This window comes from Drosophila mauritiana, chromosome 3L (assembly GCF_004382145.1).
Source record: "Drosophila mauritiana strain mau12 chromosome 3L, ASM438214v1, whole genome shotgun sequence".
Taxonomy (NCBI): domain Eukaryota; kingdom Metazoa; phylum Arthropoda; class Insecta; order Diptera; family Drosophilidae; genus Drosophila; species Drosophila mauritiana.
In genome coordinates this window covers 4,072,237-4,099,802 of record NC_046669.1, presented here as the reverse complement: position 1 = coordinate 4,099,802, position 27,566 = coordinate 4,072,237, and the positions used below count along the sequence as shown (strand labels likewise).

Sequence of the window (27,566 nt, the reverse complement as noted above, 5' to 3'; positions counted from 1 at the left end):
TAATAAGAATACGAGATCACAAGGGGATAGAATTTCACCTGCTGGAGCTGCTTGAATTGCGGAAACTTCGTGCCCTTCCGCAATAGTGAAAATATGCACTTGAGCTCCGCGGGTACAATACTGAGCTTGCTTAATTCCTCTATCAACTTAATGAGATTCTGAACACAGTTCTCGGCCAGAGATTCCGCCGTCAGGAGGCAACCACACACTGCCTTAATAATATGACTGCCACATGCCACAGTTTTTCTGTTAAATATTCAAAAGGCTGATGTATACATTGATTACAGTAATCAAAGCTTATTTTCTTACGTCCTGTAGTTGTCGGTACAGCCCTTGAGCACAAGACTGGTCACATGCAGTTGTTCGCGCTCTTGGAGCGTTGGCACCCAATTGAGCAATCGGAGCATAACTTCGGGTAGCAGCAAAAGGTGCTCACTTTCATCGTAGCCAAGCATGAAACAAGTGTCCAGGAGTTCCACTGTTGGACTGCCATATTCCTGCAGGCTGGTAAAGAGCCTCTCGATGCGCTCACCCTGTCGCAATTGGGACGCGGATTGAGGGGAGTGGCGCGCCAAAATGGACAAAGCTTCCATGGTGCTGCACAGGGAACTCGAGTGAGAAATATGCCACGGCTATAAAGTAAAACAATGATTAGTTCTGAAATTGTAAAAGATAAGAAAACTTACTTTTATAAGCTTTGGCAGATTGGTGATCAGTTCCAGTAGATTGGAATCGGAAACGGCTTCACTAACGCTTGCATCGCCTGTGACAAATAATTTAACAGCCGCCACGGTGGTGGAGAGTGCAGCCATGTCGATAGCCACATCCTGGTCAGCATCGCTGGTTATATCGAAATTGGCATCCCCGCTATCAAAGTGCTTTGTGGCCAGGAGCTCTTGGAGAGCATCACAATACAGTTGAACTAACGTAACTAGGTCTATTTGGCGCTGCTCAAAGAAGATGTGATTAGTTTACTGTGGAATCGAAATGGCTGGCTACTCACTTCTTCCGGACTAGATTTCTGCAGCACAATGACCATCAGCGCATAGCATTGCAGGGCTACGCGGCGCAGATTATTGGCACTCTCCCATTGACGCAGGATACTCATGGTGATGGACACTGTGGCGGGGCAAATGGCCTTCATACCATTGCGCTGATCAGACCAAAATCACCATTATAAGGGTTGAGTTCAACGCAGGACATGGGACAGACAAGCAATGGCATGCATGAGCAACGGTTAGGGGACAACAATGATCGGGACAACAGATGGTTCCACCACTCACCAAGTTATCACAGTCTAGCAGCCCATCACCCGAGCAGGGGGCAAGTGAAGAAGTGGTTAGAGCGTTAGTATTTCTATTTGTCAGGGTCGAGGTCGAGTTTAGAGACTTCAGCACTTTCAGCTGCAGCTGGAGAAGATCCAGCCACACCAACGATACACGAAATGAAACGAAATAGGACAAGGAAACAAAATGATAGAGCTCTAACGTACATTAATAGCGAAAGCAGTGAGCAGAAAGGTAAGCTGTCAGGAAGTGAGGTTAATAATTAAACGGTTTTTAAGAGAGAAAGGACTACACAGGAAGGGACTGGAGACGCTTTCTGGCGCTACCTGCGAGCCGCAAATCACAGCGCCTAGGATGTTCAGCAGGCTTTCGCCAATTTCCGCATATCGAATGAGCTTCTCCTCCTGAAAGCAATCTGCAAGGCAAAGCGAAATTGTTAGTGGGCCAAACAGTTATGGGGCAGTGATGGGTCAGTTAAACTTAAGTTGGGACCTGATTCATCAGTAGTTAGTTACACTCCATCACTGCCTTTTTATCCTTTTTATCTTACCATAAATAAAAGGGACAATTTCCACATGAACCGAGTGGGGTTTATAGGAAAGACGACTGTAGTCAGCTGACTGGCCTCGCACAAAGCTGCGCCACGTCAGATATGGATCATACATGACCTCCAGGAAAGCCGAGAAACTGCTGAACAGGTGGCTTATGGCGGGCACGCTCTGCGGCAGCTCCATTTGCTGCAATTCATTGATAAGTCAATTGTCATAAAACCCAGCAATATATATAAAGACATTTGCATACTTGTTTGAACACCCTGGAGAGTATGGCGATCAAATTCGGCTTGTATTCATACTTGATGATGGCCAGTATATTATCAAAGTGCCGGCACACGATCACCAGACAATCCACGAGTATGGCCACTTCTTCGATGGCCTGCTCCTCCAGTTTCCCTTCCGTTTCGCAGACATCTCTGGCTACAATGATGAATTTACCGATGGCGGGCAGCAGTTCATCCGGCAGGCGACCCAAGTGGGGACCACTATCCGGCTGAACCTCGTGCCACATCGGACAATTTTCCGCCTGAAAGTCCAGCTGCAGTTGGCTCCTCCAAATGGCCACAAAGCGAGCCACAAATTGCCGGAAGTGGGTTTCATCGTTCTTGAAACGAAAAGAGCGAGGGAGAGGGAAGGATTCAGTTTGAGCCTCTCCGGGATTATATAATCATTACACTGTTTACATTTCTTCAAGTGCTGATAAACATTTGCTTTTTGCTTTGCAGTGACTAATGCTATAAACATTTGCGGCCGCCCCCGCAATTTGAGCGGCACCCCCCGCCACTCCTCCGCCCAAAATCCGACTTCTTATCACTCGATTTTCTCTAATTGGAACCTCACCTTTGTCGTGTACTGCACCCACAGATTGTATATATCCTTCTTATTGTCCATCGTCGCGTTTTTCCCAGCAATTTTCTCAGCTGAACGGCATTTGTTAATTGCTAGTTGAGTTTTTCCCCAAGGCGAATTATTTGTTTACAAAAAAAAATGTTGCCGACGATGTGGGTTGTTTTGTCCACAGCCCAGTTTTTACGCTATTTCGGCGGTGTTTTCCGAGCTCCTCCTTGGGATCGAACGTCTATATAGTCAGTGTGATAGCCTCTATGCAGTTTGCAAGCCGTGATTTCGATTTCAGCACATTTACAAGAACTTTTTGGCCAAATTTTCACATAGCTAGAGGCACAGGTGAAAACGGCAACAGCTGATTTACTTCTTCTTCCTGTCATTCACCATTGTTGGGTAGTGTTGTACAATGCGCGGGTAAACAAAAATGTTGGCGCCAAATTTTGATCTTACAATAACATTAATGAAATTGAAGATCATTGTTATTTGTTTTTTATAGCTGCAGAAATTCATCCATAACACCAAAATAAAACACCATGACAGCTTAGGCTGCTAAATGCGTATTTATTTCGAGATTTTCATGTATTTGGTTTCAATTCTAGTAGCATTTTGTTATTTGTTGTCTGTTTTACATGATATTAGCTAATAGTTACGCTTCTGTTGCCATTGCTTGACCCTCGTTAACTATTTCCAACTGTCGTTAAAAACAAACGATTTCTGTGTAGTTCATTGCCGCCTATCATTGATACAATATGCGCAAAAGTGCAGTTTATTGATGCGGATGCGGATGCTGATGCAGATGCGGATGCGGATGCTTCTATACGCATAGGCATCGAATTTCGATTTGGAGATTATTCGCCTTCGAGTTTAGAAATGACTTGGTTTGGTTTTCGGTTTTTTTTTTTGTAATATAAAAAGGAAACGTTAGTTTATATTTAATTTCAGACCTAAATTATTAAGATTTAATGCAATATTTTACTTGTAAGTTTTTAATTGAATAGCTTGAACCATTTGTAGGACCTATAAATATTCACTATCCGTTAATAATCTTAATAAAATAAATATGTAGAAGAAAAATCTTATGCCTCCGTTTCAGTTAGTTAAAGCTGTGAGTTTTTATCCGCATTAATTTGAAGGATAACAATGTTAGTTAATTTACGTTAATTTAAGTTAATGTTAATTTAATTTAATTTAATTTACTTCAAATATAGGCATTCGACTTGCTTTCGTTTATCATTACGTTTAAATGAAATACACGATGCTTCCGCTTGTTGTTAAGTTTAATTTCTGTTTTTCGGTTCTTCGGTTTTTACGCTTTACGGTTTGCAGCACTTGAATGGGCATTACAATATTTAAAAAACCTCAGCGCCTCGATTTATCGATTTGTAAATAAGTTGCGCGCCTTGTTCTCTTTTGCTTTTATTTGCTCTATTTGGAATTTGGGTTTTGGATTGTGGATGTTGGGCAATGGGTAGTGGGTCTAGTGTTTCTGCCTCGAGACGACGACGATTGTTGCGAATAGAAAAATAATTCAAGTAAATATTTGTATATGCGTGTATAAGTATTATAGTTTTCCCTCTAGGTATATGAATAGCACTCCATGCTCGAGTCCATGCGGCCTATGTTTATTGTATTTGTACCAATCGCCTAAGATCCTCCAGATATCAGATACTGTGCACATACTATAATGCCCGTGCATTGCAATTTTGAGTGGGTGTGGCAGTCCGGAGTTACTCCGGCTATCTAGCGTGCTTAATGTGGGTGAGTGTGGGTGTGAGTGTAGGTGTGAATCCGAGTAGCTAGTTCATAAGGTATATATATATAATCTATCATAGTTCATTAGGTGCCGCTAACAGCTCTGAAGGTATTCAGGTTCGGTCGCATTCGCTGCGTTGTTGTCGATTGTTTCGGGTAGAAATACTTGGGGTTTATCGCTTCACGGTTGTCTCATGAGTTCTTTTTTGGGTTGGGTCTCTGCTCCGGTGATCTCCGCCTGCTCCGTGGTACGTGGCTGGCCGCTCGGCGGCCTACGAGTCCAGCAGCGGCTCATTTTCCGAATCGGAATCTAACATTTTCCAGACCATGCGCCTGACGTTTCAGACTGCCGCTGTCGGCCCAGGAGGAGTTGAGATACTCGTCGTCATCGTCTTGCTCAAGTTTCTGCAAAGAACAAAGATACGTTTTAGTTTCTCGATTAAATCCAAAAATGAGTTATTTCACAGATCTTATGATTTGGCCATTTTGCGCATAAATTTATGCTACAAAATAACCCAAAAGCTTTTTACGTATACGTAATATTATTTTTCTAAGCAAACGCCTATTGTCGAATCCTTTTACAAAACCCCTTTCGTAAGTCAAACTCAATGTATTGAATGATTCATATGACCATATGACCTATTCAACCCCACTCCATTACTTTCAATGATTACCCCATGTATATCCTATCTTACCCTTGCACTGAATTGGACGTGGAGATAGCTCCGTTCTCCAGCGAGTCCCTCGATAGCTCGTCGGCCATCTGGACTTTCAGCTGGTGACCGAACGAGTTGATCTCCGAGTTGGGCGTCATCTGCGAGCCCGCCGGGCTCTGCGCGATGTACGGACCCGGCGTGGTGACAGAGCCACCCTGCGATATGGAGGCGGTCATGCCGGGACCGCCGTTGGGCAGGACACCCTCCAGACAACTGTCGTTGGTGGTGGAGTCCATGTTAATGATTTGGCTACCGGCCACATTGTCCGCCAGGACAGCACCGTCGCTGTCGTCCACGGCATCGATATCATCGATGTCCATGTCCTCGGCGTTCTTGTCCAGCGGCGCCGTCTCCTCATCCTCGTTGTATATCTTGAAGTAGGCGTACGTCAGATAAATCACCGAGATGATGAACGAGGGTATTGGAATGGCCATCGAGTAGACCAAGTTTAGGGTGTTTTGCCAGTAGTCTAGGTCGCTAATGACCAGACTCGGGTCCACCTTGGAGTAGTAGCAGGGGAACTTCATGCCGATCTTGGTGTACCTCTTTAGCCAGATGGTACAGTTGAGCATTGGCGGGTAGCCACAGCCCTTTACGTTCGGGAATAGCCTGGCTCCCACATAGTAGTACATGGAGCGGTTCCCCATCAGGCCCTCGTTCAGCTCGGAGATCTCGTCGAAAGGCCTCCGCTCGTCCGGAATGAGGGTACCCGAGGCACTCAAACCGCGCGTGTCCTCCGAATCCTCAATGAGGTAGCCATTGGAGCCGTCGGCATCCCCAAAATTGAGCTGCTCCAGCCGCCCTCCGCCTAGGTCGATATCCAGACCGGTGCCACCACCCAGATTATCGTACTCGTAGTCGCTTCTCAGAGCTCTCTCATAGCGATCAGTTCGCTTGACGGGCGGCAGGATGCGCTCCGACTCCTTGAGATTGATGTGGTACTCCGTGAAGTTGAACTCATCGGTGAAGTTATATAGATTGAGGCGGTAGTTCACCCGAATCTGGGTGCACGTGTAGATGTCCTTGGTGCAGCCCTCGCGGCAGGACGCCCACGAACAGTTCTTGGCCCCGTAGTAGATCTCCGTGTCGTACGTCTCGCAGAGCGCCGGAACCTCCTCGAACTGCATGAAGATCGTGGTGAAGGCGGGCTCGATGACGAAGGGCACCAGGAAGAGGAAGGCGAACAGGCTGAATGTGCCCAGCAGGATGAAGAAGGCGGTGGTGTAGAAGAGCAGCTTCTCCTTGCCGGTGCGTTTGTCCTGCTCGTCTCCCATGTTTTAGCTCGATTTTGGTCGGGTTTGAAGTCTACTATATATTATGGTATTATTTAATTTTATTAATATTATTAGTTTTTTAGGCGCAGGTCTGGCGGTGGCGGCGGCGGAGCAGAGCGGCGATAAGTGCGATAACTTAGCTTACAATTGCGTCGATTACTGATCGATAACGATAACTAATAGCTAGATTACGATTACGGTGCAAGTTATATCACAGGGAGAGTTCGATTTCTCGTTTCGTTTGCTTTTGCTGTTGCTTCTGCTTTTGCTTCTTTCGCTTTGGTTGCCTGGCTGTCCGGTGTCCCGTTATCTCGCACATAGCTGACCTTTGCAGGGAGGGTCCTGCATCTTTGTGCTCCAGTTCAACGGCATCGCTTCACTCGATTAGGCTAAATACTCCACGGAGTCCGAGTGCGAGTCCCACGTATCCCGCATCCTTAATCCCCTCCAGCTTCCTCCTCCTCCGCCTCCTGGCAGTGTGGTGGCAACAATCGTGAACCTTTACTAATTGCTTTATTCGTCCCAATGGAGATGTTTCGTCAACATCAGCACGTTGCAGTCGTCTTGCTTTTGCCTGATTTAGCTGCTTCTTGATTATTTTATGACTGCGGCAAAGCGCTGGATGTTCGTGCGTGTGTGGCCTGTGTGTCCTGTGTGCTTGGTGTGCCTGTGTATGTGTTTGGCCTGCCAATGGCCAGTTTTGAGGTCTCTCTCTCTTACTCTCTGTTTTTCTTCACTTTACATTTACATTCTTCCGAAATGTGTGTAGAAAAACGAATGCTGGACGGACAGTTTTGTTTGTCGTGTTCACTTTTTTGCTTTGCTTGGCTATTCCTAGCGCTCTTCCTCTCTCTCCAGCATGCTCTTTCCTTCTCTTCTTCTCCTTGCTATCCTTGCCACGTGCAGTTCACAAAGGCTGTAAGAGAGTGTGAGTGCGTTTTAAAATACCGTTAGGCCGCGCTTTGCCGTTAATTCGTGTATATTTTTAAAGCACACAAAGGTGACGACGGCTATATTTATGTAACCCCGAGTGTTACGAAACGGAAACACGCGGCACGGCACCAATGAGCTCAACTCGCACTCGTCGTGTTTAAATAATAAAACTCCTTCGATGCATTTGCGGGGTGACGAGGGGGTCAGAGGGGCGGAAGGGGAATGGGGGAGACAGAGTGGAGCCACATGTAATTTTCAATTCATTTGGCACGCTTTCACTCACACACATACCAGCTCACACGAACTGGAAACAGACTGTGCACATGCAAGTAGGCTCTCCCCCTCCCCCTTACACACACACATTGACACACAGAGACTTAGGAACGAGGGGGGCTGTAAAAGAGAAAGAGAGGGGCAGAGTGCCTGCTCCAATCGAAATTATGCGGCAAAGGACCTCCCAAAGGAGTGAGTGAGTGGGCTAGAGCAGAGCCAACTTCTTGTGCCTAGCACGAAACGATTTTTTAGGAGGCACCATATAAAAAGATTTATAAGAACCACCTTGCTGGGAACCTGCCCCCACCTTCTCTTTGAGATCAATTAAATGTAGTTGAGTTACAATTTTCAGGTATTTCGGTTGGGGCCTCTTCACTTCTAAGCCTCTCCCCCCACCGCCCCACACCTCTTTCCAGTTCTTGTGACGTAGAGTTGCGTGCTCCCGTTTGTGAGCTTGTATGTGTTTGTAAGTGTCCGAGTTGCGCCTGTGTGTGTTTACTCAAGGTTCAGGTTACGCGGTGAACACGATGACAACGGAACGAGGATTACGCATTTTCAATCACAAATCACCAGCACACATTTGCTGTTCTTTGGGCTACCACTGTTTACCATGGAACAATGGTGACCTGATTGCGCACGGGGTCAAAAGTTGCTAACGCTGAACAATTGTCACATTCACGCTCCACATTTTCTTTCGTGGCATTTTCGGTTCCTCTTGCCTTTCTTTAGTGGCAACAATACAGAGACAGACCAACAACGACAACGACAACTACGACGGCGACGACAACGACGACGGCGACAACCAAAAAAAGGAGCAAGGCGACAACACGACGGCTGAACTCTTCAGCGAAAGGACTGCCTGCCACTGGCAACGCTGCAGCGGAATTAAGGGCCCACGTCCAACTGGAGCTTCGGAGCGGAGCTTTCTCCTGCACCGCCGACAAGCTCCAGTCCAGCGTTGCCCACTTGGCTAATAACTTGCTAGATTTAGCTGCTTTGATAAATGTTAGCTATTAAGTTTAAAAGGGCAACTCTTATTGCATACGGAAAAGGAGTATGTTCCTGCTCGGGCGCCACTGTGCATAATTAGGTCGGAGAGGAAATACTATCCTTCAACTTTCAACAATTTCGTAAGAAAAAAAACCATTAATGAACATTTGGCAATAATTGCTTAAGAACTTTTGGCTAAAATAATAACTTTTCGTGGACCTTTCACTTCTCGGCATCACTGGCTAAAGCTCTCTCTCTCTTCCTTTCTCCAGCTGGGAGCAACAGCGGCCAGCGATGACGTAAAGCCAGTCGGCGCAGGCGCCCAGCGAGCCCCGCCAGAAAGAGAGGGCTCCGATGGGCGAAAGCTGAGAATTGCCAGAACTCAGAAGTGGCATAAACAGCAGGGAAACGTAACGAGTTCTCCTGTTTGGAATTTTCTCGGCTCGCCCAGCCACGGGGAAATGGTGGAAAAGTGCAGAAACGCAGCAATTGTGGCACTTGCTTAGCTAAGGATCAAATAGAAGGTCCAATAAACAGTAGAGTTCCGTCGAAGAGTGTGCCATGTGCGGGTTATGAAACGATTTTGATGGCACACTGTGTGCAACTGTGACTGTGACTGCGATTGCTGCAAGTGTATTGGTGTGTGCTGCCCCCACGACCACCAACCCCTTTCCCCACGTGTGTGCGTGCCCCAGTAGCAGGAACGTAAATAAACCTCAACACTCGGAGCTGAAACATCCTTAATTTACATGTGAGTACTGACCGAGAAACTCAAAATGGTAATCATCGAATGTATGATCCTTCGATGACCCTCAAAATCATTGCCTACTTACAAGCGCACTTTTCATTGATTGGCATGCAACTAGAAGTTCTCCCTGCGGCCATTGATTATTTCACTTGGTCTGTGATAAAACCAAAGTGGAGCATGTTCAGTGGTTTTGTTGGTAGCAGAGCCATTGCAGCCTATCGTGTGATACCCTGTAATCACCATGCATCGAATCCTATATTTGTAATCCAATCCAATCCCCCAAACACTTATGAAATGCGTCATTCTTAGATCCCGTCATTCACTATTAGACATAAATTTTTAATAATCTTGTGGAGGAATCATCAAGGATGTAGATATTGGTGTGTGAAATCTAAAAACAACTATATCAAGTTGTGAATATTAAAAAAGGTTAACCCATAACCATTACCTATTATAATAATAGCTAGAGAAAGTTTTTTACATAAACGGATATATAAATATCCTTGGATAAAAGTTGAGACATAAAAAAATAATAATTAAAGTGGATTTTTTAAATTTACTTAAATGTAATTCTATTAAATAGCGAAAATTACGCTTACAAATTTTACATTTAAAAAATGTTGCTATTGTTTTTGAAAAAAAGGTATGTAAAATTCGAGATCCATTAAAGTTTAACAATAATTAATTTAAGTATTAAAATTAAGCCGCGAAACCAACTGTTGGCCAGTGTTGAAAGAGATTCAGTGCGCTAGTGTTAGGCAACGGGCGCCATGTGCGGATTTTGGTGAGACGCGTTAGTAGATTTCCGCCAGCACAGATGATTGATAAAAAACGAATTTAATTTGACGTAAATAAAGGAAAGTGGAGAAATTAAACAATAACCATGGAAGTTTTCCTGACGATCATCTTCTTCACCATATTCTGGGCGGCGGTGGCCAAGTACGGACCCATCCTGTTCACCAAGCAACCGCATGATGACCTGGTGCGCTGTATTTTTCTTTTGACCGCCGTCGTCTGCTGGCTTTTCTGGCTGTGCTGCTATTTGGCGCAACTGAATCCACTGCTGGGGCCGAAACTCAATGGAAACACCATTCGGATCATTGCCTCTTCCTGGGGAAATCCCATCAAGGAGGGATAGGGAAGACCCACATAGGAATCTCCCACCTAGCTAATCTCTGGCGGTTGCTTCTTCCGCGGATTTCCGGATCTTAGGCCACATCACACACAGTCGGTGATACCACGGAAGCAGTGGCTTCGCCAAAACCCTTTTTGTACTTCAATACTGGCAGCACGTGGACAAGGTTGGGCTACGGCTATCCAAGACCCAGATACGCCCCACTATTTCCAAACTAACCACATTAACCTCCGGATGTAAACTTTCACTGTACATTTTATTGTTGTTTATAGCTCAATATCTCTGATCACCATATTCTTTATGTTCTTTATGTTTTTTACAAAGCATAAGCTATGTATTCCACCCAAAAATCCAACTATAGCAATTTATTTCTAACAAACTTGCCACATGAGCGATTTTTGTAGCCAGATAACTATTTACCTATTTTTCCGTAGTGTAGATAATTTACTAATCAGTCATTGTATTTGTGATTTAGTTATTGGCAAATATAGAACAATTTTTTCGTATTATTTTTCTGTTCGCTTATTTATTATTAGTTTCTAAAAATATTGAAAATCAAATAGGGTAGCAATGCAAATTTATAAGTTTACGCCCAAATTAGAAATCTATAGTTCATATATTGCTTAAATATGATGTTTGTCTTAATTTATTTTTGTTATTCAGAATTATGTTTTGTTTATTTCATTTCGGAAGTGCAATTTATGTTATTTTTAGAACGATGCATCCGAATAGGGTTATTGTATTTTCGCCTTAATGTGGAAGGGGGCGTGCCCGGTGGTTGACCATAACTGGAGCAAAAACACAAAGTCCCCGCACATGGCGCACTCGGTGCACTTGCACTCTTGGCCATGTGGAGGCCGACTTAATCAATGGAAACGCTGGCAGGGAATGGGAATGGCCCGAGCGGAGCCAACTTGGCGTGTGTGGGCAGGGAAGCGGGAGAGCGGGCTATTCAGGGAGCAGCAGGGGTGGCCTGCTCTTTTCAGCAATATGTGAATGCGGAACTATTGATTTTGCAATAAAAGTGCGCGCGCAGAGCCGAGATTTATGCCAAAAGCGGAGAGTAGCGAATTCCACGAGACCCGCCACGATGTGTGCCATGTTGTCGGCGGTCAGTGAGGAGAAGCCGGAGAGCTGGAGCGCTAGAGAGCTGTGAAATCCGGAGACCCAGAGCCGAGCCGAATGCAGTCGCCAGTGCGGAGCAGAAAGCCTTGGGTCACGAGCCACCAGCTGCCAGCAACTCGAAGGGAAAAAATAATTACCACAGAACAGCACTGCTCAAGAATTAACAAATAATTGTACATAAATTATAAATCCCAATAATAGCCAGATAATTGTGCAAAGAAGTGGAATTCCTGGAACTGTGTGAATTCTACCTCCAAATCGACAGGAAAATCCACTGGCACGTGATGCAACCAACGTATGGATGGGCCCAGTGATTAAAGTGAATTTCTGTGGGGTCAGCTAGCCAAAAATCGATAGGTTTGTGGCCTATCCAAGGAACGTGTCCTCCAGCTGGAAACGTGCGCAGCCTGCAGAGTAACCAATTTTTCCTTTTTTGTGGACCCATTGAAAAGTCGGAGGAAAATCTCAACCTACGCAGGGTTATATAACCGCACAACATACAACACCGCCCACGCAGCTTTGCAGCTAAATCGATAGACTAAAAACCGACATGACGAGCTTCTAATTGGATTGGATAGCACGCGAGGGATTAACCAGCATAGGGATTAACCAGAGGAGGCACCAGTGACCACCACCCACTTTCTACTTGGAATTACAGGGTAGTCGCGCGCTGAGAAATGGGCAAGAAAAAGGTGCCCGTTGAGGACCTGGTGGTTCCACCGCAGGACACGCGAATATGCGGCACCATATGCATCTGCCAGATGACCCTGGTGCTCAGCTCGGTGGCTCTGGTCTACCTCACGGTGGCCATATACATGCCTTCCACCAGGGCCTTCAAAAGTGGCATCGATCCCACACCAGTGATGTGCACCACCACGCGGGCGGTGAACAAGGACAACTGCGAGTGGGGCAGTTGTGGTGAGTGGTGCCTGAGCAAGACTTCCGGAGCCTGCATCCAGATCTATGTGAATCTGCGCAGCAATGGCAGCAATCTTATATTCCAGAACTGCACCAACTCGGCCAATAAAACGTGCTATGGGATCGACCAGGATCGGGCGGACAAGGCCAGGTGCATCAATGATGAGTGCAAGAATCTGACGGGTACCTTCAATTGCACCGCTGGCCAGTGTCTGAACATCACGGATGCCTTCGAGTGCATCTTCCACAACAGCGATGCACCAGTAAAGTGTTCCGGCAGGCGCGGAAAGATCAACTGCATGGACATCAGCGGGCTGTACTCCTGCAGTCGAGGCACCTGCCGGAAGATCCGGACTCCCTACAACTGTGACCGGAGGTGCGTGGACATTCCCACACGGAACAAGAACGTGGTGGTCCTCAGCGGGGACAAGGTCTACCTGTCGCAGTGCCAGAATGCCATCAATGCCGAAACTCTGGAGGAGGTGTGGAACGAGTCCAGCGAAAATGTAGCCATGACATCGTGCTACTTCATCAGGCACACCTCGGACCAGGTGGATGCGGTGGACTGCATTAATGGCTCCACGCTGGAGACCAACATGCTCAGCGATCTGACCAACTTCACATATCTGAGCCACCTGCACGTGTCGGTGGCCACTCCGGTGCCGGAAATAGCACCACCCGATGTGGATCTCACCATTTCCAACGAGTCCAAGCTGATGATCAACCTGGAGGGGTGTGTGAACACCCTGATGGACGAGTGCAAGGAGTTCCTTAAGGACTTCGGACGCGATGGCAGCGACCACAATGCACGGGCCCGCTTCCCGTGCTTCTATTCGCCCGGAAAGAAGGACGTGGTGGTGGCCCGTTTCGACCTGGAGGTCACCTATCGCCAGTTTGTGTTCGCCTCGGTGGTGCCATCGGTTCTGTTCGTGGTCTCGTGCTCCATCCTGATCATGTGCCAGACCACCGTCTACGTGGGCGACGATGCCAAGATGCGGTTCAAGGGATGTGTGGACACGGAGACGGTTCTGAACAAGAACAACGTGGGCGCACCCACCAACGGCGACATGGGCGGGGGCGGCGGCGATGAGGTTATGGCCCTATGAGATCCGTCACGTAAGCTCTATATTTCGCTACTCTAATATCTGGACATCTTGCCTTTATAATGAATTCTCTCTGATGACTTGCAGTCTTCGCGGTAGCCCACATGTGAGAGGTCTACCAGGTCTAGGTCTCTATTTTCAATACCCCTTGTTTCGAATTCCAAAGAAAGTAGATCAGTCTAGATGTATTCCACCTTATAAGATATCATACTAGAACTAGAAATACTAGAACCGAAGGGATATTAGTCAGGTGCTATATAATGCTATACCCATCCCTACTCCTTTTTAGAAGAGCGATTAGTATAATTCTATTCAAATAATCCACACCATTGAAATTCTGATACTTAGGTAGTTTCATAATTTCCCCTTAATATCTATAATGCTTTATACTAACACTATACACTATATCTTCCAGGCATTCCTCTGCTCCAGGAAGACAGTCCGACACACCAGACGGGAGTCTTCGCTTTGCAATAATTGGAGTTGGGCACCAGCTGAAGTCAGGAACACAATCGAGCAACTTGAAATTCTTTGTAATCCTTCCATCGAACTTTTGACACTCCGACACCCCAACACACAGAAAGACACAGAGACACGGACCACACCTCAGAGGCTTGCAAGGACACTACTGAGCTAACCAGGACAAACTGAATCTCACAGACCGACACCAAAATCCGGTATCCCATGCGAGGCGCTTGACATTCTCAAGATAACGACGATCGGCAGATCTGAAGACAATATTAGTATATTTTTCGACTGTTTAGTTCAGGATTAATTTGGGTTTTGGTTTTTTGGAATAGAGCCAGAGGCTGCAGGACTTGTAGGATAGCAGGAGATTAAGGAGCGAGGTTATATTTAAAGTTATTGCAATTATGGAACTTAGTTTTATCTAGGGAATAAACGCACACACGCACATCCACATGCACGGCACACAATCACACACACACACAGAGATACACCCACGACAACACACAACACACCAGAATCGGCTGAAGATATAGAAGATATATAGAACAAGGTTCAGTCGCCGGGAGAGAGGGCAGAGAAATTCAAAAATGGCTTAGAGTGAGGGATGCGTGATCAAAAATCTAAAGAAAAATCTCGAAACGACAACTAGTCGATAAAAGTCAAAGCAAAATAAGTTAACCCCACAAGGCTAACATAAAAACATAATAAGCATTAATTTAGATAAAGCAAAAACCAAAAAAATAAAAACCAAAACTATTCAATATACAAAGAATACAAAATAAGAAATACATTTTCCATTTCGGCTATAAAAATAAGGCAGATGGGCAGGAGATCGTTAGAAGATTAGGCTAAGGAAGATCTTAATTGTTGTAGAAGCGCGAATGTTAGCGGTGTTCATTTTAAAGGCTTTTACCGATCCAACTACAAACTAAGCACCCACACGAACCCACACCCACACCCACACCCGAAACAAAACTAAGGGAACCGTATTTCTCCGCCATGAAGAAGAGCTCCACGCTGACCACGACCACGTCGATGCCGGCGAGTCCGACGCTCTCGGCGCAGACGCTCTCCGCCAGCAAGATCAGCCTGAACAGCAGCCGGTGCGGCTCGGCGGGATCGGGATGCGGATCCGCATCCGGTTCGATGCGCTCCGCCTGCCAATCCCCGGTGCGGCCGGGGAGCGGATGCGTGGACGCCATCAAGGCCAAGCGCGAGGAGATCGAGATGGACACGCTGCTCGAGAAGGCAAAGTTCTATACCTCCGTGTGCCTTGGTAAGATTACGAATGGAATGGCTACTAGACTTCTTGGATATCCTAACCCACATTTTTCAAATCCCTCAGGTACGACTGCCATTTTGTCGGTGTTCACATTCCTCTTCCTGATACCCTTCGTCGTGGACCCCGCCATCTCAACGATCATAGCCGACTATGATCCAGTGCCGGTGACCTGCATCGTCATCGACCACATCTACGCGGAGGGCATCAAGAACTGCAGCTGGAGCTCCTGCCGCGAGGGCTGCACCTCATCACTCACCAAGTGAGTGCTTGATATGCCTGATTATATCTACATACTAACTCCTCTTATCCCAGGTGCCATCAGTTGTTTGTCAACTATACGCGCATCCCGTTCAGCGAATGGGAGCGCAATCCTCGGGACCTAGACACGGTCAACTGGGATGTGAGCTACACCAAGTTTCTGATCAACTCAGAGGGTTGTGGCTATCCACCCACGACCAATTGCAGTATATTTGCCAGGCAATATGGGTGAGTTCGCATATGGATAGTAGCCATGACTACGAGATTCCTAACCCAGATCCTCACCAGGTTCACGCACATCGGAGAGCCCTTCCCCTGCTACTACAGCAGGGCGTATCCGGAGGTGGTCATCGGTCGGTACTCGTGGGAGAACAACCTGTACCACCTGATCCTGTCGCTGATCATACCGAACGTGCTCTTCGCCATCTCGATCGGGGTGCTCAGCTATTGGTACTGCCCCTGCTGCGAGAAGGCATGCAACAAATCCTCGCGGGTCTACGCCGAGAAGTTCCCGACCAAGGAAGAGTGAGTGCTATTCCGTACCAGCTGTCCCGCATCTTGTTCTCATTCATTGCGAAAAGTTTGGCAAATTTGAATCCCCCGTATTCGTATCCGTATCCGTATCTGTATATTGTAGTAGACACTCACCCAGATCCATGGACCATGTACTCATTGTGCCTTGTATGAAGATGTGGTCGAGAACCAAAAAAAAGCTGTTTTGTCATGCCGTATCCTCCTATGATTGTAACTTCTTTATTTTGGTAATCGTTAAGAAATTGGCCAGATCCATAAGTCGAACCATGAATGTAACTCTTAGTTTCCCAGTTTATTTACTTCCCAAAAGCCTTTGTATTCCATTAGCTTTTGTTATCTTCTCTTTACTACTCTATATTACTTTCAGGATCGTTAACTGCATGAAATGTAACACGGAAAAGTCGTTGTCCTTGAATGTATTTTGAATATGATCTAATCAAGCGCGAGTGCCCGACCTTTGATCCCCAAAAATGTATTGTGATAGGTTAAGTGCGATGGTATCTGCTATAATCCCTGGATCCCTCGATCCAGTTATCTTGCACATATTGTGTGGCACCCAGTCCTAGCTAGTCCACTGAAAAAACAAAACACCCGCATCTATTTGAAGCCCAATACAAATTGTTACTCTGAAGTGTCCTTAGCAATTACTGCCTTTCTTAATATTTCCAATCGTAGTCTTGTTTTCTTAATCGCACAAAACCAAAATAATATTCGAAAGGAATTTTGTATGGTTTATAAACACGATCACTCAAAAAAAAAAGAAGAAATACAATCTAAACTCACAAGAAATATACTCAAAATATTAAAGGTTTAGGCTCAAGCAATACAGATAAAAACAAAAGGTTTCTTTCAGGCTAAAACAAAACTTAGTTAACACTCGGGATCGCAGCATTTCCCTTTTTTCTATAATCTATTATGATATAATAACATATCGAATACCCTCAAGTTTTAACGATCTTACACTAGAATGTCTTTAGAAAATGTTTTGCATGCTTTTCTTTTGATCTATTATGAATGTTTGTTAATTTCGATTCTAGCTAGAATGGCATGATCCGTTTATCCCAATATATTTAGCATATTATATAACGCTTTTATCTGACTAGCATTGATTAAGAAATCTGTTCCAATCGCATTCCAATTCTAGCAAACTTCTGTGTCACAGTGACGAAGATGATGATATGGAATACTAGCAAAAATAATATTAGTTAACGCCCTTAACAAATAGCAAATTCAACTTTGTAGTCTGTACCACACATAGCTTACCTAGATATATATAATATATATACAAGCATATAGAATTCCATTTGCCATCACATCGGACGATATATATATATATAAATCAAGCGGAGCATCGCCGCAGGAGTAACTTTTTCTCAGCCATTTTATTAAACATTTGTGCGCTCAAGAGATTTGTTAACATACACTTTGCCATCATATTGTTATGCTAGTTATATGGAAATTTGGTTGCTTCAATGGCTTTTGTGGAGGCGGCAGCGATGCTCCAATCTCGACTTCGATTTTCACAGAGATAATACCAATACCAATTAATGAGTCGCTTGTTTTCAACAAATTGTGATAGTAGTCATAAAAATATTAAGTAAATTCGTAAAACTAACTAAAACGGAAGCGAAAACCAAAGAAACCAATCAAACAAACAATTGTATAGAACCGAATCCGCTCCAGGCCGCTCCAAGACACGGCGAAGATTCATAGAAACGGGGCGGTACGAACTCCGGAACGAAATAAACCCAGAAAGATAGATTTACCACAAGATACCAGATACAATCCATTGGGGATAAGCAGCGGAACCAAATTATTCACTCACACACGCTCACATTGGGACACTCTCAACATTTTTGAAATAGTTTTAACGATCTTATGTAAAAACCAACATCTAAACGGATTATAACAGTATATATATAGACATATATATATATATAGATATATACGTATATATATAGCTTAGCAGAACCGATATAACGCACGTTGCTTATGAGAATTTTTTAAATCATACAAACCAAACCGATGAACAAACCAATTTGAATGCAAAACGATTAAAATTTTTTACTTAACGTGTCTTTATCAATAAACAAATTAAACCAGCTAACGGCCTATTTAATAAACAATTCAAAAATGAAAGAAACCAAAACAAATGTGGAGAAATGCTAAACAAAACCCAAAGCTGTTTTCATTTACGAAATTCGGGGAGAGAGTAGCGCGAAACGAGGACAAACGAGGTGGAGGGCATCCTCTCCAGGCGCAGGCGTGCTTTCCAGGATTCGGAACCGTTTGTGGAGCTGGCTCCATCCCTGTCCCGGTTTTTCCATTTCACTCAAGGGTTTGTTTTGGCCTGGGCCCCTCCACTTTCGCTTTCGCTTTCGAAAAAGTAAAAGTGCGCAGTGTCCTTTGGCAGTCCTGGCTATCCGCACTCCTTCCGCTCCGGGATTCAGTCAGGACTCTGTTGCCGTCGGGAGTGGACGTGCGAAAATCGCCCAAATAGGCGCCTTCAGGCCATCAGAACTCATCCATCAAACATTTATTGTGTTTATGCGATGCACTTTTCACGCACTGCGTTTCATGAAAAGTGTCAACTCGCGTGTGCATAAACGAAAACAAACGTTCCAATAAAATGCGTGAAATGGTGAGTCGCAACCCTGGAAGCTCAGTGTGATTTAGGTGGCAACTCCGTCCGCAAATGAAGAACAAATTGAACAAGTCCTTAACTGGTTGAATCTCGCCTTGGCGGCGTTTGAACATAAGACGTCCCAGATCCCCACCTGACATTCCACATATCGCTACCCCACACGTCCGAGTAGTTTTAAATTCCAATGAGCCAAGCTAACTAAAATAGAACGGCACAAGCCACACACCCACCACCGCAAACAAACCACCCACCCACCAGAGCAACCACCACCCACCAAACCCAAAAGGAATCACCTTGAGAACGGCGTAGGGTGACAATACATAGGACAGCATTGGGCAGGAGGAGCAGGGCCGGAAGTGGGCCACCAAATCAACAAGTCGTAAATTAGCCGAGCACTAGGTACTGAAACCCACACCCAGGAACCACTACCAGGTGGATAAATGGGGCGGCGCAAGGACAAACCGCGGGTGATTCCCGAACAGGATGCGCGCATCTGTCGCGCCATCTGCCTGTGCCAGCTGACCATGGTGCTGTCCTGCGTGTCCATCGTCTACCTGAGCGTGGCCATCTACTCGCCCTCCCTGAAGTGGGTATCTACTTTATAGCCCCCCTCTATAAACCATAACCCACTCATAACTTCGTATTGTTTCTAGGGCCTTCAAGTCCGGCTTCGAGCTGGATCCCGTCATGTGCCAGACGGTGGATCGCCAGATGCCCAACAACTGCCCCTGGGCATCCTGCGGAGAGTGGTGCCTGACCAAGACCAGTGGCTTCTGCCCCCAGATCCACTCAATAGTGCGTCGCAACGGCACCGATATCCAGCTGAACAACTGCACTCGAGTGACAAACACATCCTGCTCCATGGTGAGTTTATAGCTTTTCCCCTAGGTGAAAGGTTCCTCAGCGGCAACTGGTTACCTTTTGTGACCAACCTTAGCACTGCCTTAAACTAAGCAAACTAGTAAAAGACGTCATCGTCTTGGGCATCCTGCTATAGGAAATATTCCGCCATGACTCATTCTTTGCTTCATCCACTTTTGGTGGAAAGACGATGAGGCGTGTCAAGTAATCGGCCCTCCATTTTAATGGCCACTTGGCGCCACGAGAGTTTAACGATCATCAAATGACCATTATCCTTCTTTGTTCTCTCCCCACAGATTGACCTGAGTCGGCTGAACAAGTTCAACTGCAACAACGGCACCGCCTGCAACAACATCAGAGGCGTCTTCAACTGCTCCAATGGTAAGTTCCATACTGGAGACTCCCTCTGTGAGTTTTCATTAACTGATTGCTTTTCATCGCAGGACACTGCAAGAATATGTCGGAGTTCTTCTTGTGTCACCACAAAGCCGACGGACTTACGGTCAACTCGCAGAAGGATAACACCAAGCTGAATGGATTCTTCGAGTGTCACGGGGTGCACTGCACCAAGATCAAAAAGCCCTTCAGCTGCGATCGCTACTGTTCCAAGATAACAACTACCAATGTGAACACGCTTATTATGCATGTAAGCTGGATATAAGGATAAAGATAAATATGTAAAATGGAAGTAAAATCCTTAATCCTTTTTAGGAGGACAATCTTATTGCAGCCGATTGTGAGAACGCAGTGGCTTTCAACCAGGCCCGAGGATCCGAGCACGGCGTGCGTATCGAACCCTTTGAGTTCTGGAAAGAGGATGATGGCAACCTGTTGACCAACTGCGCCACAGTCACAAGAGAGTCGGACAATCGCATCACGTAAGTCCAAAGGCATCAAAAGCATCATTTAGCTTACAATCTGTAATTCCGAAAGTGCCACCGACTGCATAAATGGAACCCTCCTGGAACATGACACCTTGCCCGCTCCCTTCATGAACTTCACCCAGTTCTGGGCCATCTATGAGAACAGCACCAGGTCGGTGGATCCTGAGCAGAGGTACCTGCCCAACCAGGCCAACCTGACCATCTACAGCTGGAAGAAACTGTTCATCAACCTGGAGGGCTGCGTGAACACACTGCGTGGGGAGTGCAAGGACTTTGTGGCTCGCTATGGCAACGATGGCGATAACAATACCGCCCAGTCACGCTACCAGTGCTACTATAACAAGGTTTGTGGGGGATTAAGCTCCATTTGAATTCCAGTTCTGGTATCAGTTTACCTAACGTTTCTATTAACTCTCACAGGACTCGAATGTCGAGTTTGTGGTTGCACGCTACGATTTGGACAAGGTTTACAGGGAGCTTCTAGTCTCGCTGATTGTGCCCATTGTGCTCTTTGTGATCTCATCTATATCGCTATGTATCATCACCAAATCCGTCAAGGTGGGTGACTTACTTCGAAAAGAAATCATTTGAAATTAAATTATTTTACTGTATAATACTTTCTTTTTTTCAGGTGGGCGACGATGCCAAGATGCGTTGTGTTTGTGCCGGCGATGACTCAGATAATGATGGGCCCTTTGGACCAGGAGCAGCGAACAAACAGCAGGATCAGATGTATGATACAGACGACGATGTAGTTGACCTGGAGCACCAAGCGGTGGATGGTCAAGAACTATCGGACCACGGACTTCCGCTGGACAACCATGAGCTAATCGGCAGCACCAAGTCGCTGATACCAATCAGTCCCGCCGGGGATTCTGGACCCAGTGATCAGCTCTTCGACCAGGATCAGGAGAAGGCAACTACGTGCGATGTTCCCGAAAAACCACTAGTCATACTATAAGTGGATTAACTGCATCGAAAGAAGGATACAAAACAGCACCAAACTTTAAGGACCTGTGCATTGTACAAGGGGAACTGAATTTAAATTCTACTCAGCGCATTTATACAACTTTTACAACAACTAACAGATTAATGAAACGGATCTTTACTTTTCTTGGTTGAAAAAGGATAATCACACATATATAAATACTGGACATATAGCTCCCAGATGAACAACGGATGGGATGGCCGAGCTTTATTTACCCGATCCCCACTCTAACCGTTGCAGCAGATGCGCCTTAGACAAAGTTGCATTTATATAGAGTATATAGCATAAACCAACTGACATCTGCTGAACGAAACCAAAGAAGAAAACACCAGGACAGACCAAGGATATAGGCATCCGACTCGCCTTAACTCTCGACTTTGTAGCTATGCAATATTCAGCGATTTCTTAAACTAGTTTAACCGGTGGAGCAATAGTACCTACTTATATCTGATATACTTATACTCGAATGATAGCAAATAAAACACCATTTGGAATTCTCTCTACAAAGCATAGGTCCTACCTTGAGTTCCTCCTGGCGGCGAAAGGCCTCGGCCATCATCTGGCGACGCAAGGGATCGGATATCACGGCTTCGCGTCCCGGTGGTCCTTCACCAAGTTGATTCAGCTTCACGACCACCTGGTTAAGTATTAGGATGGGTTATGGAGGAAATATATATTATATCAAAGGGAAAGCCACCTTGGTCTTGTCGTTGTGACCCAAGTAGTCGCTCATTAGCTTTCCCATCAGCATCTGGTGTCCTGCAAACCAGAACTGAGCCTTGGAGGGTTCGATGACCTCCTTGGAGGCCTGGGTGCCAGTCAGATCCTCGGTATTGGTGAACTCCATGCGTATGGTGTCGTGGGGCGGCAATTGCATGGGGTATACAATAGTGACACCACCACGCAGGAGGTTCAACGCCTCCTCAACCATCTTTGGGGTCAGTGTTTTTGAGGATTTAGCCAAGCGCTAGAGGAAATGTTGGTAACCATTTAGCAAAAACAATTCTATGGATAAACATATCCAATACTTTACCCTATCCACCATAGCCTTGGCGTCGGTCATGGCACCGGCCAAGACCTTTTGCATCGCCTCAGTTGGCTGCTGTCCGTTCCGGCGAAGGAGCGGATCCTTGTTGATAGTGAAACCACCAGACGGGATGCACTTCTCCGCCCAGACATCCTTAAGCTTGAGCTCCTCCCTCTGTTCCTCGTTCAGGCCAATCATTTCAGGCGGCACCATGGTGCCATGTTCGGCCAGCTCCTCAATCTCCATGCAGACACGCTGAATCTTCAGTTGGCCATTGTACAGAGCCACAAGCTCGCGAAGCACAGTATCGGTCTTCTCCTTAACGCTTGTCTCATAGAGGAAGATAACCTCGTCTCCGCGTTTCACCTGAAGAAGCACCATTTCGCACAGAAAATATAGTCACAAGAGCAATCAAATGTCGATCGACTGGATAGCAGTTTGTAAATGTCACAAAAGCCGACAGCTGGAAAGGCAAACAACTCGGTTGCTAGGGACCGTATCGATGGAGACGTTAGAGAGGTTGTTTCAAAACAGTTTATTTTTGGGCCTTGTGTCGTAAGGTCGTGGTATTGCACAATGCGTTTACTTGCTCATTAAGTTCCGCTCACAAACTCCTCCAGATACAATAAATACTATGCTAACTTACAATAAACACCTGCATCCTGCATGGGATATTTTTTGTCATTTGTTTTTTTAGGGTGATACGGTGCGCTAAAGTACAAGTAACCTAGGGTAATAGTTTGTATGTACAAGGAAGCAGCTATCCTGGGGTTGCTAGCCTCTGGCCGGTAAATTGTTACGAACTATGGGAGGGAAACCGCATTCAATAGGAAGCCCAGCGATGCAGCCCCAGCGATGTGCGTATGAATTAACTAGCTGCTCATGTGGGGCGAATGAGATCCGGCTCGTCGCTCGGTTAGTCCAGTCTGGATGGGTTACCTCAGCACGCGCCGGAAGTTCTCCATCTCGTATATACTGTTGGATAGTCTGCAAGCAAATGTATAGTTATAAATTTAGAAAAGTAATTTTATCATTTTAAACGCACCTGCCAAACGCATTAAATAGAGCTACAATCTCCGTTCGTGACAGCCTGAAGATGGGATCCGCTTCGATGTGCGGCTTGTCCCACAACCCGCTTTCCGTGGCCAGATTGAGCTTCTCTGAGTATAGAATCTTTAAAGCAGTACCCAATCCCTGCGTCTGCAGCTTCCCCCACAGTTTGCACTTGTCGCAGCCCACGCAGCTCATGATGCGGGATATGTTTCGGAACTTTTCCTTGTAGTCGTGTTTGAATTTAATGGAAGCGATTCCATTACTGAAGAGGGCGTTCTCGTCAAAGTGGGATTGGAAATTTCTGCAAAAAGAAGCTGAATTAAAACTTTGTAAGAAGAAAGGAGATTCCTTTACTCACTCTATAACACTCAACATATCGTTGATGGCTAGTTTAACCTCATCATCCTCCTCTGCGATGCCTGTGTAGTAATCTTCTCGCCGCAGATAAGGAGCCGCCTTTGCCAAGGCACGCAGTTCTATCAGATAGATGAAGTAGAGGTTGCGCAGCCAGTGCGGACCCTCACCGCCTGTGGTTTCTGGACTAAAGCGTCGCTTAAACTCCTTTACGTTAGGACCCCAGATGCCCTGCGGATCTAGGAAGTCCTTCGACTCTGACAGCAGGTATTTGGAGCACAGATGAATATTGATACTAGAGTGGAGGCCAGAAATAATGCGATAAAAGGCACGCTGCTCCAAGCACACATCCCGCAGATCCAAATGGGGCACGTAGTTAGAGAACTTGTTAGCCGTCTCATTGTTGCCACCGAAGCAGTTCTCCAGATAGATGCTCTTCCAGATGCGATGTGCGGACTCGCCCTTATAGCCAGTGTACCGCTCGGGATTTAAGAGTAGATCCACATACTGGGAGCCCTCCTCATGATCATCCACAATGCAAAAGTCCTCTTCCGCCTCGTCGTGTTTCGCCCACAGCTCGAATTCCCGATGCGCCTGATCACTGATGCTCGTGTCCAGGAAACCCAGAGAGCTATCGAAATCCTCTCCATCCGAGCAGGCTGAGCCCCCAACTTGCGCCTCGCGCGTGTACTGTAAATACAAGATCCAGATGAGGAAGTCAGTAAGGTGAGGTGAGACAGTTGTGCAAACAAATAAGCTTAAGTTTTAAGTCAGTCATTATTTCATTGATTAAGTAAGTTAAATAATCTTTAAAGAAACTGATAAAGCTTTTCAGGAATATATCAATACATTCTTGAACGGCATTATCGGTAGAAATAATTATCTATACGTTAATAAGGTATCTGGTTGATAATATGGTTTTGTTTCTTTTTGCAAAGTACGAGTATAAATTGTTTTTTGTTTATGAAGATAAGAACCTCTGCTGTTTAAAACATACCTATATTGAACTGCATTTTTTTTTTGTGTTATCTTTAAAAACAATAACTGATTTTCATTCTCATTCTGGGTTATAGAATTTATGAACTATATTATTTAGCTGTAGGGTATAGTCTGTTAAGGAGTGATCAATATTTTAGATAAGTAAATAGATCGATAATTAAAAAGGGGCGGAAGAACGCTTGATGAGATGTGAAGACCACGTCAGCATTTCAAAACAAATCAAAGGCCACATCATTAACAGTGTACGTAGGCTCACTTGAAGATTACGGATGCGGTTCATTCATGTGGAGGCGCAGACATTCGAATAAAAATAAATCACCTGCAAACCCATTGAGTGCTCGGGTAGATAGTGGAGTACCAGAGATTTTGGCAAAAGAATGAATGAGATAAGGGGCGTAGGGTAGACGATAGCTCGTTGATGGAAATACCCGGAAACTTACTTTAAACGCGGCCTTCTCCTTGTGCTCTCCCTTGTCCTTGATGCCCTGGGGAATCGCTTGCTCCTCGCAGTTCTCCACCTGGCAGAAGCGCATCGCACAGCGACTGTCATCCGGCCAGAAGGGACACTCCTGCCGCAGGTTCACCTTGTAGAAGCGGAAGAAGTTCTTCACCAGCAGGCTCTGCAGTCGCGGATAGATCTTCATGTTGTTAAAGTGGTCCACCGTGTCCACATCGCAGCTGCAGTCGTTTATAGATCCCTCCAACTGCGAAGAATATAAATATCATACAGTTGAGGTGGCAATAGTAGGTATATAAAATTATGATCTCTTGCTAGATTAGTACTATACACACACTAGGTCAAATATTATTAGTGAAGCGACTGTAATTAACTCTCTATCACTGTGCACAAATAACTAATTGAGAATACTGTACGTTCTGCAATGCAATTAAAGCAAAACTAATATAAGCACGAATTCTTTTTTACTAATATGCAGTATTTAAACTGCATACCTTTCAGTTTATAATACAATTTTAAAAGCCATTTTCTATGATCTAAGTAGGGATTGTTAAAGCAAATAATGACGAAATCATCTTCTTAATATGTTTTAAATGCCTATTTTTGAATGGCTTAAATCAAGAATTAATTTTACCGTTACTGTGTGCAATAATCCGAATATTAACCCACCTCGCAGAAGCAGTTTTTGCTAGTCTCCGCCTCATCGATGGCTGCGAAGTAGCCTCCAGTGGTGTCCGTCCAGACCAGGAGCAGAACCAGGACAACCGCAGCAGAGGCCCAGAGATTCCTCTGCACTGTGCGTGTTGTCATTGTGTTTTGATTTGAGTGTTGCTATTGTGATGACTGTTGCTGTTGCTATCGGCTGTCACTGTTTTTGTTGTTGCGTGCTCAGTTGTTTTGCGCTTCGCCGACGGAGTGCATCTGAATCGAATTTCCCCAACCGTGTGATTTCGCACCTGCGATTCCGAATCCCAATTTCACGAGTTTAGCGAGCATTTGCGTTTCGCATCAGCAACATTATTCATTTACTTTCGATTCATGATTTTGGACACGTACTTGGCGTTTGTGTGACCGCATGCGATAAGCGCCGAAAAGTACTAAAAAATACCACACTTGACGAGCAAAGTACGGTCACTCAGCACAGCGGGTGCTTTTAAAAAAGTAACAAGTGTTTACATGTTGAAATTTACATATATTAAAGATTTTAATTCGGTAAGACTCCTATTTTTATTCATAAATAAACTTTAATGTTTCAAAAAATGTTCTGTCGATTTTCTTTGGAACAGGTGTCCCTGAAATTTAGGGATATTAAATTTAACGGACTGAACTGACCGTAAAAATATAGAAAAGGGGGTTTTAACGAACAACCGATGAGATTTTGTCCATTATTTATATCTGACGATATTTTGAAATTTCGCGCCACTTATTTGAAGCAGAGGCAACCCTCATTCCAGGGATGAAACAAAGGGAAGGGGTTGCCAGATCGCGTTATAAAGAACAATAGTAAAGACCGCTCGATTTGAATTGGTAGAATGAGAAGAATATTTGGAGAAAATATTTAACAACAAATAGTTGTGAGTTCAATTAAAAATGATAAACTTTTAAAATTGTCAAGATCAGATATAAAAATGATGAAGTCAATCTAAGAAACTTTATTTAGCAATATATCATATAAAAAATATCTTCTTAATGAAGTGTAGTTTATTATTACTAGTTTAAAAATTCTGCAAAGATATTTACTTCAAATATGAAATATGTGCGTAATATCTTTTCAAATGACTTCTACCGATAAAATTAAAGATAACATTCAATCGTCAATCAATTGATTGGTAAATGTGAATATGGTTATCTCCAATATTGATGCAGTTAATTAATTACCTCAAATATTGATTTCGGCTATTCTTCGGCGATGAATGCGTCCTTTGTTCCCATGACAAACCCTTGCCCCGACGATAGCACCCCTCAAAGGAGCTCACGACCCTCGGTATGCAAATTGAGAAAACTCGGTCAGATCTCGGATCGAATCCTTTCGGGCCCAAGACCATCATCGTTCATCCCGCCGGGGGGTGAATTGCTTAGGATGCTGGGCACGACAATGCAGGCA

The 27,566-nt window shown here is 45.1% G+C and overlaps 8 protein-coding genes across 14 annotated transcripts in view; 4 read left to right on the top strand and 4 right to left on the bottom strand.

Annotated features, from left to right (window-relative positions):
- LOC117140611 (neurobeachin-like protein 1) overlaps window positions 1-2,972 on the bottom strand; it is a 33,508-nt gene extending 30,536 nt beyond the window's left edge. Inside the window, exons 1-9 of one of the 3 annotated variants that reach the window (XM_033303622.1) lie at window positions 2,681-2,972; window positions 2,088-2,444; window positions 1,837-2,023; window positions 1,613-1,701; window positions 1,284-1,409; window positions 1,004-1,153; window positions 687-947; window positions 310-632; window positions 39-246 (exon numbers count right to left, since the gene is read on the bottom strand). In XM_033303622.1, coding sequence (XP_033159513.1) covers window positions 39-246; window positions 310-632; window positions 687-947; window positions 1,004-1,153; window positions 1,284-1,409; window positions 1,613-1,701; window positions 1,837-2,023; window positions 2,088-2,444; window positions 2,681-2,731 — 1,752 coding nt within the window. In that variant the 5' untranslated portion in view covers window positions 2,732-2,972. The remainder of the gene's footprint in view (window positions 1-38; window positions 247-309; window positions 633-686; window positions 948-1,003; window positions 1,154-1,283; window positions 1,410-1,612; window positions 1,702-1,836; window positions 2,024-2,087; window positions 2,445-2,680) is intronic. The other 2 variants (XM_033303623.1, XM_033303624.1) reach the window with 2 other exon arrangements.
- Window positions 2,973-3,227: 255 nt separating this feature from the next.
- Window positions 3,228-8,533, bottom strand: LOC117141798 (protein tipE). Of its 4 annotated transcripts, none has more exons than XM_033305440.1 (3): window positions 7,978-8,533; window positions 5,134-7,344; window positions 3,228-4,843 (listed from the first exon to the last, which is right to left on the bottom strand). In XM_033305440.1, exons 2-3 carry the CDS (start codon window positions 6,426-6,428, stop codon window positions 4,780-4,782), a joined length of 1,359 nt encoding a protein of 452 aa, XP_033161331.1. In that variant the 5' UTR covers window positions 6,429-7,344; window positions 7,978-8,533; the 3' UTR covers window positions 3,228-4,779. The 4 variants fall into 4 exon arrangements, with proteins under 4 accessions (XP_033161331.1, XP_033161332.1, XP_033161333.1 ...); XM_033305441.1 differs by having other exon boundaries at window positions 8,244-8,533; XM_033305442.1 differs by having other exon boundaries at window positions 8,261-8,533.
- Window positions 8,534-10,161: 1,628 nt separating this feature from the next.
- LOC117141802 (V-type proton ATPase subunit e) lies at window positions 10,162-11,016 on the top strand. Its single transcript, XM_033305447.1, has one exon. The coding sequence runs from the start codon at window positions 10,256-10,258 to the stop codon at window positions 10,508-10,510; it is 255 nt and encodes an 84-aa protein (XP_033161338.1). The 5' UTR covers window positions 10,162-10,255; the 3' UTR covers window positions 10,511-11,016.
- A 462-nt stretch (window positions 11,017-11,478) lies between these two features.
- LOC117141799 lies at window positions 11,479-14,158 on the top strand. Its single transcript, XM_033305444.1, has 2 exons — window positions 11,479-13,666; window positions 14,069-14,158. Exon 1 carries the CDS (start codon window positions 12,310-12,312, stop codon window positions 13,654-13,656), a length of 1,347 nt encoding a protein of 448 aa, XP_033161335.1. The 5' UTR covers window positions 11,479-12,309; the 3' UTR covers window positions 13,657-13,666; window positions 14,069-14,158.
- Window positions 14,159-15,093: 935 nt separating this feature from the next.
- LOC117141800 (protein tipE) lies at window positions 15,094-18,356 on the top strand. 2 transcript variants are annotated; one of them, XM_033305445.1, is made up of 5 exons: window positions 15,094-15,397; window positions 15,467-15,662; window positions 15,716-15,889; window positions 15,950-16,186; window positions 16,563-18,356. In XM_033305445.1, the coding sequence occupies exons 1-5, from the start codon at window positions 15,121-15,123 to the stop codon at window positions 16,618-16,620; spliced, it is 942 nt and encodes a 313-aa protein (XP_033161336.1). In that variant the 5' UTR covers window positions 15,094-15,120; the 3' UTR covers window positions 16,621-18,356. The 2 variants fall into 2 exon arrangements, with proteins under 2 accessions (XP_033161336.1, XP_033161337.1); XM_033305446.1 differs by having other exon boundaries at window positions 15,096-15,397; window positions 17,340-18,355.
- A 241-nt stretch (window positions 18,357-18,597) lies between these two features.
- Window positions 18,598-22,063, top strand: LOC117141796. The gene is made up of 8 exons (XM_033305437.1): window positions 18,598-19,425; window positions 19,493-19,703; window positions 19,997-20,081; window positions 20,144-20,346; window positions 20,412-20,578; window positions 20,634-20,928; window positions 21,005-21,142; window positions 21,216-22,063. The coding sequence occupies exons 1-8, from the start codon at window positions 19,280-19,282 to the stop codon at window positions 21,543-21,545; spliced, it is 1,575 nt and encodes a 524-aa protein (XP_033161328.1). The 5' UTR covers window positions 18,598-19,279; the 3' UTR covers window positions 21,546-22,063.
- Window positions 22,014-22,980, bottom strand: LOC117139173 (cilia- and flagella-associated protein 298). Its single transcript, XM_033301335.1, has 4 exons — window positions 22,606-22,980; window positions 22,270-22,539; window positions 22,093-22,209; window positions 22,014-22,019 (listed from the first exon to the last, which is right to left on the bottom strand). Exons 1-4 carry the CDS (start codon window positions 22,978-22,980, stop codon window positions 22,014-22,016), a joined length of 768 nt encoding a protein of 255 aa, XP_033157226.1.
- Window positions 22,981-23,118: 138 nt separating this feature from the next.
- Window positions 23,119-26,550, bottom strand: LOC117141797 (ero1-like protein). Its single transcript, XM_033305439.1, has 5 exons — window positions 26,132-26,550; window positions 25,446-25,709; window positions 24,011-24,696; window positions 23,645-23,953; window positions 23,119-23,586 (listed from the first exon to the last, which is right to left on the bottom strand). The coding sequence occupies exons 1-5, from the start codon at window positions 26,270-26,272 to the stop codon at window positions 23,535-23,537; spliced, it is 1,452 nt and encodes a 483-aa protein (XP_033161330.1). The 5' UTR covers window positions 26,273-26,550; the 3' UTR covers window positions 23,119-23,534.
- Window positions 26,551-27,566: the final 1,016 nt, after the last annotated feature.